General features: G+C 44.0%; 1 protein-coding gene across 2 annotated transcripts in view; it reads right to left on the bottom strand.

The window, feature by feature from the left end:
* Nucleotides 1–17,549, bottom strand: part of LOC121277189 (dual specificity testis-specific protein kinase 1-like) — a 264,934-nt gene that overhangs the window by 173,224 nt on the left and 74,161 nt on the right. For both annotated transcript variants that reach the window (XM_041186332.1, XM_041186333.1), the window contains exon 3: nucleotides 7,526–7,574. In XM_041186332.1, coding sequence (XP_041042266.1) covers nucleotides 7,526–7,574 — 49 coding nt within the window. The remainder of the gene's footprint in view (nucleotides 1–7,525; nucleotides 7,575–17,549) is intronic.

Here is a 17,549-nt window from a genome sequence, read left to right as displayed (position 1 = left end):
TCCAAGTTTTTAAAATTATTTTATGGGATGTGGGTGTTGCTGGCAAGGCCAGAATTTGTTGCCCATCCCTAACTGCCCTTGAGAAGGTGGTGGTAAGCCATCTTCTTGAATCGCTATCCATTCTTGTCGATGGAGCTGCACTCATCCAGGCAAATGGAGAGTATTCCATCACACTCCTAATCTGTGCCTTGTGCACAGGCTATGGGGACTCAGGGGGTGAGTTACTTGCCTCAGAATTTCTAGCCTTTGACCTGCTCTTGTAGCTACAGTATTTATGTGGCTCCAGTTAGGTTTCTGGTCAATGGTATCCCCAAAGCATGTTGATAGTGGTGTTTCAGCAATGCTAATGCTATTGAATATGAAGAGTGGATAGTTAGATTCTCTCTTGTTGGAGATGTTCATTACCTGGCACTTAGGTGGCACATTAGCCCAAGCCTGAATATTGTTCAGGTTGAGCCAGACCTGCTGAGTTTTTCCAGGTAATTCTGTTTTTGTTATTGTTCAGGTCTTGCTGTGTATGGGCATGGACTGCTTCAATGTCTGAGAAGTTATGAATGGTGCTGAACATTGTGCAACCATCGGCAAACATCCCAACTTCTGACCTTATGATGAAGGGAAGTTCTTTGATGAAATGGTTGAAGATGGTTGGGCCTAGGGCACTACCCTGAGGAACTCCTGCAGTCATGTCCCAGGACTGAGATGATTGACCTTCAACAATCAAACCATCTTCTTTTGTATGACTCAAATTCTCATTGATTCCAGTTTTGCTAGGGCTCTTTGATGCCACACTCAGCCAAATGCTGCCTTGATGTCAAGGGCAATCACTATCACCTCAGCTCTGGAGTTCAGCTCTTTTGTCCATGTTTGGACCACGTGATTTAATTTTTTTCCTGTATTATCATCTTGAAAAGATTTCCCACCACTGAGATCGAGCTGACTTGCCTGCAGGTGCTGGATTTATCTTTACACACTTTGACAATCAAGGATGTAATGTTTGCAATCCTCCAGTCCCCTGACACCATCCTTTTGTCCTAAAAAGCACTGGAAGATTATAGCCAGTGCAACAGTGCAACTGCAATTTCCACCCTTACTTCCCTCAGTATCCTTTGATGCATCCGATCGGGACCTGTTGCCTTATCAACATTTAGTATAGTTAGCTTTTCTAATACCCCCTCTTCATCGATTTTTAGCCCATCCAGTGTCTCAACTAGCTTCTCTTCCCTCTATGATTTTGGTAGCATCTTCTTTGGTGAAGAAAGTTGCAAAGCTTTCATATCATAGCTTAGCTATGCCCTCGGCCTAGATGCACAGATCACCATTTTGGTCCCTAATCGGTCCCTCTCCTCTTATTTACTCTCTTTCTATTCATGTGGTTTTGGATTCCCTTTTATGTTAGCTGACAGTCCCTTCTCATACTCTTTCTTAGCTGATCTTATTTCCTTTCTCACTTCCCCTCTGAATCTTCTTTATTCAACCTGGTTCTCAATTGTATTATCAACCTGACATCTGTGATATACGATCTTTTTCTGCTTCATCTTACTTTCTATCTCTTTTGTCATCCAGGGAGCTGTGGCCTTGCTTTCCTTATTGTATTCCTTTGTGAGAGTGTGGTATCTGAACCATCTCCTCTTTCAAGGTAACTCATTGTTTGCTTCCAGTTTTGTCTATTAATTTTTCATTCCAATTTACCTGGGCCAGATCTGTTCTCACCCACTAAAATTGATCCTCCTATAGTTCAGTCATTTGACACTGAATTTCTCCTTGCCCTTTTCCATAGCTAACCTAAACCTTATGATACGATGATCACTGTTCTCTAAATGTTCCCCTACTGACACTTAATCCACTGTCCCACCACAATCCCCAGAACCAGATCCAGCAATACCTCCCTCCTCAGTGGACTGGAAACATGCTAAACATTCTCATGAACACAAACTCATTCTCAAAAACTCATTCCCCTATCTGTCCTTTAGACTGTCCTTATTACTATCTAAGACCAAATTAGGATAATCAAAATCCCTCATTATCACTACTCTATAGTTTTTGCATCTCTGGAATTTCCTTGCAAACTTGCTCCTCTATGTGGTAGTGAGTTCTGTATTCTCTACACTCTCTGGGTGGAGAAGGTGCTCCTGAACTCTTTATTAGATTTATTAGTGACTCTTTTATATTTGTGACCCATAGTTTTGAATTCACCCACAAGTGCAAACATTTCTTCCATGTCTACCTTATCAAATCTTTTCATTATCTTACAGATCTCAATGAATTCAAAAGGAGATTGGATAGACACTCAAGGGAAATAAATAAAGGGGTTGTCTTATGAGGAAAGATTGAGCAGGTTGGGCCTATACTCATTGGAGTTTAGAAGAATGAGAACTGATCCTATTGAAACCAAGGGTGCTTGATAGGATGGATGCTGACAGAATGTTTCCTTTCCTAGTGGAATCTAGAACTAGGAGACACAATTTTAAAAAAAGGGTTTCCCATATAAGGTGAGATGAGGAATTTCTTCTCTCAGAGACTTGTTTAGACTTTGGAATTCTTTTCCACAGAGAGCAGTGAAAGCTGAGTCATAGACTATGTTTAAGGTTGAGTTAGGAAGATTTTTGATCAACAAGTGAGTCAAGGGTTATGGGGGACTGACAGGAATGGAGACTTAAGACCACAGTTAAATTAGTCATGATCTTATTGAATGGTGGAGCAGCTCGATGGGCTGAATAGCCTACTTCTACTCCTATTTCTTATGTTCTCATGGACTAAGTTGGTGCATCAGGATTCAACAGCTAGTAGCCAGGAGGAGGGTTCAGCATGATAAGAAACTGGGTAGGGAGCTGGGAGGAAGAGCCAGAATTAGACACTAAGGTAGGTCAGAATTTGACAGTAAGGTGGACTGGGGACTGGAAGGAGAGGTTGGGATTGGGCAGTGAGGCATGTAGGGGAAAGGGAAAAGGGATTGGAATTGGATAGTGAGGTGGGAAAGGGGTTGGAAGAATGGATCGGGATTGGATGCGAGGTTTGATAGGGGGTTGAGAGGAGAGGTTGGGATTGGATAGTGAGGTTTGATAGGGGGTTGAGAGGAGAAGTTGATAGAATGGAATGGATACAACTTGACTGGGAGCTTGATTGGATGGGGTGACCAACTCCTTCCATCACTGTATGGTGTCTAGCAAGAACCTCCGGGAAGAGAATAACCCTCACCTGTGACACAGGGGAACAGGCGGAAATAGGGGTTGATTGGTGAAGAGGAGGCATTAATCATCAAACCACTGCCTTGCCAAGGTGGTAAATTACTGCTTGGTGAAGAGTAGCTGCTCTGCAAATCCTCAGACTAAAATTCCATAACAGGGCGTTCAGGAGAAGCACACTTCCCATTTAACTGGAATCTTGACAAACATGCAAGTGATTTACTGGGCCTGTATGGAAACTGGTTTCATGAATGACTCACCGAGTAAGGAGCCAACAGTAACAGGTCCCAGCAACTCCCAGAACAAGATCCTGAAAAGGCAATCTTGGGAGAGAGAAGATTTACTAACATTCTTTGCCATCTCTCTAAAGTTGCCAGACTTTTTTTACCAAAAACAAATCCAGCACCTCCCCAGTGGCCCCATCTATCAGTGCAAATCTATTTTATACTATAGACAATAACTACAACAACTTGCAATTATATAACTTTAACCTTTAACCTAGCAAAACATCCCATGGGGCTTCACAGGAGTGGCAGACAAAGATTTAACAGCAAGCCTCATAAGGAGATATCAGGATAGGTGATTAAAAAACGTAAAATATCCCAGGGCTACTATTGCCCAACCTCCTTGCCAACTGTGAAAGTTCCAATTTATCTTTGATTCCTGACCAAATTCAAAGCAAAGTTGAGGGGTGACGTATTTATAGAAGATCCTTAGGACCCAAGATCATGTGTTTATTAGACTTAGCGTTATTAGCAGATTAGCAATTTTCTTTTTAAACTGCTTGATTAAATCCAAAGCTCTTCTTCCTGTCACTATTTTTATCTGCTGCCTGGGGAATAGTAAATATAGTCAGCAACACAGAATAAGAGGCACCATGAGGAACAGAGTGAGAGAACACAAGAATAGCAGGGTTTGAGAGAGCCAGAGAAAATCTGGGGTAAGAGGAGAAGCGGTAAGTGAACAGGGATATATGGGAACTACAGGAGAGATCAAGGAGAGGATTAAAAATGAGAAGGAGTGCAGGAGGAAAACAAGATGAACCATGAGCAAGCTGTGGCCTGTGCACTTTGAAATAGTGCCCTGGGATCTTTTATATGCATCTGAGAGGGCAAACAGGGCTTCACTTTAGCATCTCATCTGAAAGACAGCACCTCTGGCATTGCAGCACTCTCTCAGATGTGTAAACCTATGTTTTGTGTTCCAGTGAATCCAAAGTCTTCTGACTCAGAACTGAGTGTGTTAACAACTGAGCCAGAGCCACTGTTGACACCCTAATATAACAGCTTGATAAAGGAGCTTCACGGGTTAATTACCACAGACAGTACAGCATGTGCCACAGAAGGAGAGAAAGAACAGCATTTTTTTACAAAACAAAAATGTGTCAAACAAATAGCTGAACAGGACAGCCAGCTGGTATAGAAGTAATGGGGTATTTCCGTACACAATAGATCCTTGAACCTACAACCTTCTGATTCAGAACACCACCCACTGAGCCATGATTAATACCTGAAGAGAGAGGGAGTGAATCATTTGTGCAGTTGCTCGTGATGGGAGAGAGAGGGGAAGATTGAGACAGTGAGTGATGAGTGGACACTAATTGCTGGGCGGGGGGAGGAGGTGCGGATGGGCAGTAGCCTATGTGGGGATGGATGGGGAGTGTGATGCTGTGGGCTTTGGCATGGTTCAAATACTTCCACTGAACCCGCAGGACGTATGAAGCCAAGACCACTAAATTCACACAAATAATGCCAAATATGAAGGTAGGAGAATGCAGGTTGATGCCTTATTCGTCGTACAGGTGCTGAGTGATTCTTACAACAAGGGATGAGCCAGGGGATGTGTTGCCTAGTAACAGAGAACCCAGCAGGAATTTGCTTTATTTGTCCCAGCCTGACAAATAGCTCTGACCCCACTCACAGTGAAACAACAAACCCACCACATGGAGGGAAGATAACCTTTAAACTTTCAGGGACCAAGTTGGATTTTAAAGAAATTATGCCAGGTTTCTGAATCGCTGGCTTTTCACACGATTCTCCACTCCCCAGCCCCACCTCATTAATTCTTCTGTGGATTCCATGTTCATCAATGTTTGGCATATTTGTATTGGGAATGGAAGACATTGCATTTTAATCAGTCTCAGTTACACAGTCAGGTACAACATGGGGTTAGATACAGAGTAAATCTCCCTCTACACTGTCCATCAAACATACCCAGGACGGATACAGCACAGGGTTAGATACAGAGTAGAGCCCCCGCTACACTGACCCATTAAAAACTTTCAGGGCTTCTCTCTTTTGCTCTTTCACACAGAGACTAGTGAGACTAGAACCGAGAAAGGAGAATGAAACAGACATAAGATGCAAAGTACTTAAATTTAGGTCCGTGTAAACATTTGTTCCTTTGCTTCTATATCCAACCCAGTGTCTTTAAGCTGCATTTTGACTAGGACTGCCTGAGCTGGCTCTGTGTCCACTCAATTCCACTGAAAACCTTCGGCCTAACAGCCCTCCCTGCCAGTGTATACAGACAAGTTAAGCTAAACTTGTCAAAATGCTGGTCAAGAAGTTATGTTCAGCTGTTAAAGAATCCTGGTTATACTAGGCTTGGAGTTAGGTCTAGAGTCCCATATTATAATAAGGATTATAGAAGGCACTGGAAAAAGTGCAAAAAAATTTACAAGAATAATACCATAATGTAAAGAATAAACTTATCAATAAAGACTGAATAGGCTGAGGGACGTTTCTCTCGAAAGAAGACCCGATAGTCTTCAAGATTATGAAAAGTTTGGATAAGGTAGACAAAAAGAAGACGTTTCCGCTTGTAGAGGAGACCAGAACGAGGTGACATAAATAGATAGTCACAAATAAATCCAGAGAAAAATTCAGGAGAAACTTCTTTACTCTGAGGGGTTAGAATGTGGAACGCCATATACCAAGGAATGGTTGAGGCGAATAGCATAAGGGGAAGCTACAAAAAAGAGGGAAAAAGGATTAGAAGGCAAGTATCTTTCCAGCGCTGCTTATTCCTGATAAGGTGAGATGAAGAGTGGGAGATTTGTGAAACAAATATATCAGCATAGACCCAGTTGGCTGAATGAATGGCCTGCTTCTGTGCTGTAGATTCTGTGGGGCAAATTTTAACTCCCAAAGATGGACAGAAGAACGGAGGTTGTGTGTGTGGGTGTGTGTGTGTGTGTTGAGGTGGGGGGGGTCTGGGGGTGTAGTGTTGGTAAATTTTTTTAAAATGGGGCCTGTGTAACTCTGTGTAACTTTATGCATTTCTGTGGTCTCCTGACATATTCAGGCAGGGACACAATTGTTCAACAAGTGAGTCTGAGCTCATCCTGTTCCCTTTCAGACCCTGATATGTTTTCTTTGCAGCTGTAGGAACACACACCACCCTACAACACTGAAACAGGCCATTTGGCCCAACCATGTCCATGTTGGCACTTACCCTCCTCCACTAGTATGCAGTCCCAATTGCATTTACCTGCTATATTCCCATATCCCCCTCAATCCCTCGCACTTCATCCATCATGCCAGTTTAATCTTGAATGTTGACATAGTTTCTGCCTCAAAAACTAACCCTTGCAGCAAATTCGACAGCCTCACTACACTCAGTCAGTGAAGAAATTGGTGAGATATTTCTGAGGTGACTTATCCACAAGCTGAGAATGTTATAGACAAGCCCTCATCTCAGGGAAAGGAGAGAAGTAGGGTGGAGAGAACGGAGGGCTGCAGGAGGAGAGAGTGGAATGTAAAGAGAGCGGCAGAGATAGGGGGACGGGAGAGGGGAGAGGGGAGAGGAGAGAGGCGTGAAGAAAGAGAAGAGGGGGACTTGAGAGGAAAGGGGGGGTGGGAAGAGGAGAGGGGGAAAGGGAAAAAGAGAAAAGGAGAAGGGAGAGAGAAGGGAAGTCAGAGAGGGAGAAGAAAGAGGGAAGGGGAAGAGAGAGGGTGAATGGAGAGATGCGGAAGAGAGTGATTAGGGGGAAAGGGAGAGGGAAAAGAGAGTGGGAGGGAGAGAAAGGGTAAGGAGAGAGTGGGGAGGGTGGGAGAGAGAGGAGTGGGAGAGAAGGAAAGAGGATGAGGGAGGGAAAGGGGAAGGAGAGACTGGAGGTGGGGGGAGGGGGGCTGGCGAGGGAGGGGTATTTGTATCCAAGGCAGGTAAATGGATGTACAGATGTACAGATCAACCAATATCTAATAGAATGGTGTAACTAACTAAATGAACTACTCCCATTCTATGTAACAGGCTGGAAGGGTTGATTGTTCATGTGATCCTATGAGAGGACATGATCCACCTGCTACTCAAAGCCTTGTACCAATAGCAATGACACTTACCTCAGTCAGAGCATGTAACTGGCCTTCATGAACACAGACACCCATAAATCTGCAGAGAGAGAATCACATACCAATTAGCTATGTCACAACAAAGCAAAAGTGTCCTCAAGATGTGTCAGCCATTGCACTCTTGCCACTGAGTCTATAGATAGGCCACTTGCTAACTGAAATGTTGACAGATTAGTTTTGAATTCATCCTCTGCCTCAAAGTCAGCCCATGACCTCTACTGTCCATTAATGGTTGGCCAGACAATGCCATGGACAAGAGGTTCATAACCTCATGTGAGAACAGCACAACTTTGACATGTTTCAAGCTCTGAAGGGGAGTGATAAATTGATCCCAAACAAAATGCTCTCTCTGTCTATGAAGAATCTGAAATAAGAACAGAATGTTCTTAAATATAAAAAAGGCACTTGTGGTTCATTTCTAAAGGGACAGATTTCAAAAACAGAGATTTGTATTCACGTGTATAGGACCTTGATTAGGCCACACTTGGAAGATATCGTGAACAGTTCTGGTCTCCATATTGTAAAAAGGATATTAAAAACACTGGAGAAAGTGAAAACAACACATGGAAGGATGATGCTAGAACTGAGCAATTATCACTATCAGGAAAATTTAACAGGCTGGGGCTCTTTTCTTTGGAAAAGCGAAGACTGAGGGAGTGATCTGTTGCATGTCTATAAGATTATGAAAGGATTTGATAGGGTAGCTGTAGAAAAGATGTTGGGTGGGCAGTTTTGGTGGCGTTCACCCCCACTGCTCAGAATGGCAGGAACTCACGCCCGATTCCGAGTCTCAGACCCACTCCTCTCTGCTCAAACTGAACGTAATATTCAATCATATTATAATCACTGCTCCCTAGGGCGCCTTCACAATGAAATCATTAATTACTCCAATTACTAGTATAGCCTGCTCTCTGGTTGGCTCCAGAACAGGCTCCAAGAAACTATCCCGAAAATATTCAATGTATTTGTTGTAAGGGTGGCTGAGTTGCTACTATTGATGATAGAGTTGATCTGCAGACACTTCTTGGATGGAAACATTAAGTTTATTTACAGCTTACTCAGCAGCAACTACACGTATACTTTCAACTCCAACTCTATCTCTACACCGACTGCTAGAGGTAGCCTGTGCTACTATCCTATTGGTTACTACAGATCATGTGATCTTTCCTAACAAGTATTGTTCTTAAAGGTACATTACACACTAAATAAAACCATAATTACCACAGTCCTCCCCCTTTAACTCGGCTTTACATGTTATATTTACAAGTACATAACTTTCAAGACAACATAATATTTACACTGGGTGAGGAATTTACAAGTTCAGTCTTTTAGGTGGTGTCCTGATACGTGTGAAACGTTGCAGCTCCACAACTTCAGATTCTTTATCAGGAACCTCCTTTTCCGGAGTTGTCTAAACATCATGTGCTTCAGTGGGCACTTGCAGTTCTGCATCCTCAACTCTTACAGGATCAGACATGTCTGTCCTGGGTTGACAATCCTCAATAGGAAACACAGACCCGGTCATGATCACTGGTGGAGCCAAATCTTGGTGATTTGTCTCTCTCTTCCTTAAATGGTCCACATGTCTCCGGCCTTCCACCTCCACGTGGTAAGATAGAGGTCCAGTCACCGTGCTTATTTCACCCGGTAACCACTTTGGTCCTTCCCTGAAGTTCTTCACAGATAGTGGCTCGCCCATGGTAAAGTTCCTCTCATGACTATGCCAGTCGTGTCTAGTTTTCTGGCTTCCCTGACTCCTTCTCACCTTCCCTTCTAAATTCAGCTTTATTAAGCTCAATCTCGTCCTGAGACGGCGTTTCAACAAAGCTCCGTAGTGACACCTGTTGTTGTGTGAGGGGCGGTCCTGTGATGAAAAAGAAAGTGTACTAGCTTGGTTGCCAAAGAATCACCAGTAGCTTTTTCATGCCTGTCTTGAATGCTCTTTCAGCCAGTCCAGTTGAGGAAGGGTGGAACGGTGCTATTTTTACATGACTGATACCATTGAGGCTGATAAACCGTTGAAACTCAGCACTTGTAAATACCATGCCGTTATCAGAAATGACTACATATGGTAGTCCATGAATGGCAAAACTTTGATGTAGTTTCTCAATTGTAGCAGCCGACGTTGGTGACTTCACCTCATATAGGTCCAACCATTTTGAATAGGCATCGACAATAAGCAGAAACATTGTGCCCAGGAAAGGTCCAACGTAGTCAATGTGTAAGCGCACCCAGGGTCTACCTGGCCACACTCATGCACCCATGGATCTGCAGTGATAACTGGCAGCTTTTGCAATTGCTGACATTGCACATGGTGCTTTACTAAACTCTCTATTTCACCATCCATCCTAGGCCAGCATAAATAGCTGCGTGCTATGGTCTTCATTCAGGATATTCCTGGATGGGTACTGTGTAGTTCAATTAAAAGTGACTCCCTTCCCTTTGGAGGAACTATCACTCATGCTCCCCACAATAAGATGCCATCCTGACTGGTTATTTCATGTCTTCTGTTGGAGTATGGTTTCATTTCATCAGATATGGGCTCCTGTGACCAACCCTGCAGCACTTGAAATAGGACTGGGTCCCGACTTGTTCAGTCTCTGATCTGTCAAGTACATACTGGCGAGGAATCTAAGAAATTTAACAGTAAAACAAGTTCCTGTGGAACTGGGACAAGCTCATCATTTTCTTGTAAAGGCAAATGACTAAGCGCATCGGCGTTTGTGATTTGATTGCCAGGCCCATGTATGAAAGTGTATATGTACGCTGCCAGAATTAGTATTTCTGTGTCTTCTTTCTAAGTGCCTCCTTCTCTCTAGCGCAGACGTTAATCTCGACCTTATTTTGACTTCACTATTGGCCAGATTTCTGCCAGATGCAAGCTCAACTTGTCTGAGCTCAGTGGCTGAGACTCCCAAAATTTCATAATCTATCTGCTTCTTGGAAAATTCTGTGACTTTTGCTTCCAAGATCTCTTTGGCTTCATTTAGCTGATTTTTCAGCTCTTCTGTATCTTTTTTGTATTTGTTTGCTGCCTCCTGGAAAATTGAACATTGTTGTGACTTCTGTGCCAACTCATTCCTCAGTTGGTTCAGAGAAATGCTAAATTCTCTCTGTTTTTCTTCCTACTTTTCCAGAGGGGGAAGGTGATGGCAAAGTGGTATTGTCACTAGACAAGTAATCCAGTAACCCAGGGTAATGCTCTGGGGACCTGGGTTCGAATCCTACCGTGGCAGGTAGTGAGGGTTGAATTCAATAAAAATCTGGAATTAAAAGTCTAATGATGACCATTGTTGATTGTTGTAAAAACCCATCTGGTTCCCCTTTAGGGAAGGTCATCTGGCAATGTTGTTGACTTTTAAATGGCCTAGCAAGCCAATCAGTTGTATCAAAGTCGCAAGAAAGGAATGAAACTAGATGGATCAACCTAGGCACCGGAAACTACAATAGCAATCGCAGCCCTGTCGACCCTGCAAAGTCCTCCTTACTAACATCTGGAGGCTAGTGCCAAAATTGGGAGAGCTGTCTCACAGACTAGTCAAAAAACAGCCTGACATAGTCATCCTCACGGAATCATATCTTACAGATAATGTCCCAGACACCACCATCACCATCCCTGGGTATGTCCTGTCCTACCGGCAGGACAGATTCACCGGGGGTGGCAGCACAGTGGTATACAGTCAGGAGGGAGATGCCCTGGGAGTCCTCAACATCGACTCCGGACCCCATGAAGTCTCATGGCATCAGATCAAGCACGGGCAAGGAAACGTCCTGTTGCTTACCACATACCGCCCTCCCTCAGCTGATGAATCAGTGCTCCTCCATGTTGAGGCTGGCGAGGGTGAAGAATGCACTCTGGGTGGGGGACTTCAATGTGAATCTCCAAGAGCGGCTCGGTAGCACCACTACTGACTGAGGTGGCTGAGTCCTAAACGATATAGCTGCTAAACTGGGTCTGCAGCAGGTGGTGAGGGAAAAACATACTTGACCTCATCCTCATCAACCTGCCTGCCACAGATGCATCTGTCCATGACAGTATCGGTAGGAATGACCACCGCACAGTCATTGTGGAGACGAAGTCCTGCCTTCACATTTAGGATACCCTCCATTGTGTTGTGTGGCACAATCACCATGCTAAATGGGATAGATTTCGAACAGGTCTAGCAACTCAAGACTGAGCATCCATGAGGTGCTGTGGGCCATCAGTAGCAGCAGAATTGTACTCGAACACAATCTGTAACCTCATGGCCTGGCATATCCCCCACTCTACCATTACCATCAAGCCAGGGGGATCAACCCAGGTTCAATGAATTAGTGCAGGAGGGCATGCCAGGAGCAGCACCATGCAAACCCAAAAATGAGGTGTCAACCTGTGAAGCTATAACACAGGACTACTTGCATGCCAAACAACATAAGCAGCAAGTAGTAGACAGCTAAGCGATTCCAAAACCAATGGATCAGATCTAAGCTCTGCAGTCCTGCCACATCCAGTAGTGAATGGTGGTGGACAATTAAACAACTCACTGGAGAAGGAGGCGCCACAAAAATCCCCAACTTCAATGATGGGGGAGCCCAGCACAGCAGTGCAGAAGATAAGGCTGAAGCATTCACAAAAATCTTCAGCCACAAGTGCTGAGTGGATGATCCATCTCAGCCTCCTCTGGAGGTCCCCACCATCACAGATGCCAATTTGATTCACTCCACGTGATATCAAGAAATGGCTGAAGGTACTAGGTGCTGCGAAGGCCAAGGGACCTGACAATATTCCAGCAATAGTACTGAAGACTTGTGCTCCAGAACTTAGTACACCCCTAACCAAGCTGTTCCAGTACAGCAACAACACTGGCATCTATGGATATGCATATGGAAAATTGCCCAGGTATCTCCTGTACACCAAAAGCAGGACAAATCCAACCCAGCCAATTACCACCCCATCAGTCTACTCTCAATCATCAGTAAAGTAATGGAAGGGGTCATCAACAGTGCTATCAAGCAGCACTTGCTTAGCAATAATCTGCTCACTGACTCACAGTTTGGGTTCCACCAGGGCCACTCAGCTCCTGACCTCGTTACAGCCTTGGTTCAAAAATGGACAAAAGAGCTGAACTCCAGAGGTAAGGTGACTGCCCTTGACATCAAGGTATCATTAGACTGAATGTGACATCAAGGAGCCCTAGCAAAACTGGAGTCAATGGGAATCAGGGAGATTCTGATCTCCCTGCTCTCCACTGGTTGGAGTCATACCTACCACAAAGGAAGATGGTTGTGGTTGTTGGAGGTCAGTCATCTCAGCTCCAAGATATCACTGTAGGAGTTCCTCAGGGTAGTGTCCTAGGCCCAACCATCTTCAGCTGCTTCATCAATGACTTTCCTTCCATCATAAGGTCAGACGTGGGGATCTTCGTTAATGATTGCACAATGTTCAGCATCATTCGTGTCTCCTCAGATACTGAAGCAGTCCATGTCCAAATGCAGCAAGACCTGGACAATATCCAGGCTTGGGTTGACAAGTGGCAAGTAACATTCGCGCCAGACAAGTGTCAGGCAATGACAGTCTCCAACAAGAGAGAGTCTAACTATCACCCCTTGATGTTCAGTGGCATTCCCCACTACCAACATCCTGGGGATTACCATTGACCAGCAACTAAACTGGAATAGCCATATAAATACCGTCGCTACAAGAGCAAGTCAGAGGCTAGGAATCATCCGGTGAGTAACGCATCTCCTGTCTCCCCAAAGCCTGTCCACCATCTACAAGGCACAAATCAGGAGTGTGGTGGAATACTCCCCACTTGCCTGGATGAGTGCAGTTCCCACAACTCTGAAGAAGCTAGACACCACCCAGGACAAAGCAGCCCATTTGATTGGCACCACATCCACAAACATTCACTCCCTCCACGACCGATACACAGTAGCAGCAGTGTGTACCATCTACAAGATGCACTGCAGGAATTCACCAAGGCTCCTGAGACAGCACCTTCCAAACCCACAACCACTACCACCTAGCAGGACAAGGGCAGCAGATAGACAGGAACACCACCACCTGGAGGTTCCCCTCCAAGTCACTCACCATCCTGACTTGGAAATATATCCCCATTCCTTCACTGTCGCTGGGTCAAAATCCTGGAACTCCCTCCCTAACAGCACTGTAGGTGTACCTACACCACATGGACTCCAGCGGTTCAAGAAGGCAGCTCACCACCACCTTCTCAAGGGCAACTAGGGATGGGCAATAAATGCTGGCCAAACCTGCGAAGCCCACATCCCATGAATGAATAAAAAACAACAAACTTTGAGTTGAGGGCATTTTGTAGTGTGTGAAGGTCTTTCAACAAGTTTTCTTTTTCCCTGTGAAAGTTGCTCATCTCGTCTCAAACTTTGTCGTCAAGCAGGGTCTCTTAGTGTTCCTTCTGCTGTTCTTCCAGGTTTTGGCTTAAGACAGCCTGAATTTCTTCAGGTTGCTGAGTCCTTACACACTCCTTTTTCAAAACAGGAATGCTTCCAGCTTCCTTTTGGAATCTCAGTGGCCAATCAAGGCTGATTTCCCTTAGCCAATTTCACCCTAGAAGGCTTGGTCCTCTGCCTCTCAATATCAACACTGGTAGCTTTGCCAATTGGCTTCCATAGTAGACAGCTACTCTGCTTATGCCTTTTACCTGAATGTCTTCACCCATGTATGTTTTGAGTTTGGCAGCTGTTTCTTTTAAACTTAATTGATGTTCACCATTATTCAAATATCTGAAGGTCTGTTCCTCAATTACTGTAGTGGAAGCTCCCGTGTCCATTTCCACTCAAACAGGTTTGTCACTTACTTTCACTGTGACAAATATTGGTTCTGTCTTTCCAGCTTTCATATTAAACAATGAGTAAATGTCTGATAAAAACAAAAAAACTGCGGATGCTGGAAATCCAAAACAAATGTCTGAATTTGTTGTTTCAGGCTCTTCTACATTGTAGATTTCATTGGGTTTTTTCTTTTGTTTACAAGCCTGCTTGAATCTTTCCTTGCATGGCCTCATCATATGTCCAATTCTGTGACAACAGTAGCATTCAAATTTTTTTAAACTGTCAATCGCTGAAAGACTGCTTGTTTCCAACTCTTTTATAGTTATTCTTTGATTTCGCTGCTAAGTTATTTTTCTTTATTCTTCAGCGAGCGGGGACTGTTTCCTGGTTCTTGGCAGAGTCTTGCATTTTCCCGCCCTTTTCTGCTGGGGTTTCCCACCCGATGTGGAGGATGACCCCATTTTGCCCACCCTGTACGGCTTCTGAATCTCTTACTGTGCTTTCCATGGTCAGCGCTATCTCCAGCACCTTCTTGGAATCCAGATTCACTTCGGACAATAATCTTTTCTAAATAGAGTCCTCATTCAGACCGCACACTAAACAATCTCTGAGGATGTCGTTTAGAGTCGTGCCGAACTCACAAAGTTCTGTTAGCTATATCAAATTTGCCACGTAGCATGCAATTGTCTCACTCGGGGCCCAATTTCGCGAATTAAAACTAAACCTCTGCATCATGACTGACGTCTTTCATTGAAAATTACCTTTCAAGATGTTCACCAATTCATTGAAATTTTTCGAATCTAAGGGCACTGGGTGTGTCAAGCTTTGAAGAATTTGTAGGTTTTGCTCCCACAAGTATTCAAGAGGATCGCTCACCTCTTCTCTTCCCGTAATCTCATTCACTTGAAAAAAGAACGTGGGGTATTCCATGTAATGAAACCAATTGTCTGTGGCTGTTTCAAAAAGATCAATTCTCCCAAATTGTGGCATTTTGTGAGGGAATTACTTCTTTGATTCTAACGGAGCTTGCTACTTACAGCACTGGGCGAGGTACAGTGCCGATTTCTTTTTAACTTCATTTCTTCTGTTTATCCTTGTCATAAGGGTGACTGAGTAGTACTATTGGTGAGTTGATCTGCAGGCACTTGTTGGGTGGAAACATTAAGTTTATTTACAACATACTCAGCAGCAACTACACGTGTACTTTCAACTCCAACTCTATCTCTACACTGACAGCTAGAGGTAGCCTGTGCTACTCTCCTATTGTTACTACAGATCATGTGATCTTTCCTAACAAGTATTATTCTTAAAGGTACATTACACAATAAATAAAACCACAGTACTCCTCATCTAGGAGTGGGTCTGAGACTATGTTTTTAAACTTAACTAAGGGCAATTATGAAGGCATGAAAGCCAAGCTAGCTAAAGTGAATTAGAATCAAATCGAATAACTAGGGCTGTAGAGAGGGCTTTAAACTAAATAGAGGGGGGAGGATTCTGGAGAGGGGATACTATGCTTACAAAGCAAAAGGATGTGGCAGCCTTGAGCCTTGAAGGGCAGCTATTTAGGTAATGATAGCCAGAGTATGACAGGAAGGGACAGAGTGTACAAACATAAAAATCAGCAACAAATAGGGTCAAAGGGGGGGAAAATGGTAAAAAGGCAAAATCTATGGCTCTTTACTTAAATGCACGTAGTATTCAGAACAGAATAAATGAATTAACGGCACAGATAGAGATTAATGGGTATGATCTTATAGCCATTACATAGACAAGGTTACAAGGAGATCAAAGCTGGGAACTGAATATTCAGGGTTATGTAACTTTTTGAAAGGACAGGCAGGAAGGAAAGTACGGGATGGAATAAGTACAATAGCAAGAAATGATCTTGGATCAGAAGATGTATAATCCACGTGGGTGGAGGTGAGAAATAACGAGGTGAAGAAGACACTGGTGGGAATAGTCTATAGGGCCCCTAACAGTTGCTATGCTGTAGGACAGAGAATGAATCAGGAAATAATGAGGGCATGTAAAAAAGGCAGTACTTTAATCATGGGTGACTTTAATCTTCATGTGGATTGGGAAAATCAAATTGGCAGAGATAGCCACGAGCAAGAATTCAGGGGCAGAATTTTCTGTCCCGCGGGTGGGCGGGTGGGTGGGTGTCCACCCAGCCTGAACAGGAGTGAAATAGTGCGCGATGATGTCTGGCTAGTGTCCCGATGTCATCGCGCACTCTTGTGATCTTTCAGTTGGCGGGCGCGCGTGAGAGGCAGCAGCGCACCCACCGACCATTAAGAGGCCTATTAAGGCCCGTAAGCAATTAGTTAAGTTGAATTTTTCACTGCCCGCTTAACTGTTTGGTTGGCAGGCGGGCGAATAGGCCAGGGGGCCTTTGAGGGATGAAGTTTCCAACAGTTACTAAAAGAGAGTTAAAAATTTTTACCATCATTTTTTACATGTCCCTCTTCACGTGACTGAGTCACATGTGGGGACATGTTTATATCATTTGTAAAATGTTTAGTTTTGTGTTTAAAAGTTGTCAGTTCCCTGAGGCAGCTCTGTGCCTTCAGGGAGCTTTCAGTGTGCGCTCCCCCGCACATGCGCAGACTTCAGCACTTGCGCTACTCCCACCCCCACCCCGGCAGTGCTGAGGCTCTTAGCGCACAATAAATGATTTCAGAATAAAAGATCCCCCAGGAAACAGCGACCATAACATGGAGAAACTTAGCATTCAGTTTGAGAGTGAGAAACTTGGGTCAGAAACAACTGTGCTAAACTTAAATAAGTTTAATTACAAAGGAATGAGGGGAAAGTTTGTTGGAGTGGCTGGGAAAGGAGTTTAGCAGAAAGGATGGTTGATGAACAATGGCAGACGTTTAAGAAAATAGTTCATGACTCACAACAAAGATATATCCCAATGAGGAAGAAGGGTTGTAGGAAGGGGATAAACCAACCATGGTTAACCAAGGAAGTTAAGGATAGTATCAAAGTTAACAAAAAAACATACAACGTGGCAAAGATTAATGGGAAGCCAGCAGACTGGGAAAGTTTCGAAAACCAACAAAAGATCACCCAAAAAGGATGGAGAAAATAAACTTTGAGGGTAAACTGGTAAGTAATATGAAAACGGACAGTTAGAGCTTCTTTAGATATATAAGGCGGAATTTTCCGCTTGTCGGGTGGGCGCGCACCAGACACGAACGAGCGTAAAATGACGCGCGATGAA

Source organism: Carcharodon carcharias, chromosome 4 (assembly GCF_017639515.1).
Source record: "Carcharodon carcharias isolate sCarCar2 chromosome 4, sCarCar2.pri, whole genome shotgun sequence".
Classification (NCBI taxonomy): Eukaryota; Metazoa; Chordata; class Chondrichthyes; order Lamniformes; family Lamnidae; genus Carcharodon; species Carcharodon carcharias.
This window is presented reverse-complemented; position numbering and strand designations above follow the sequence as displayed.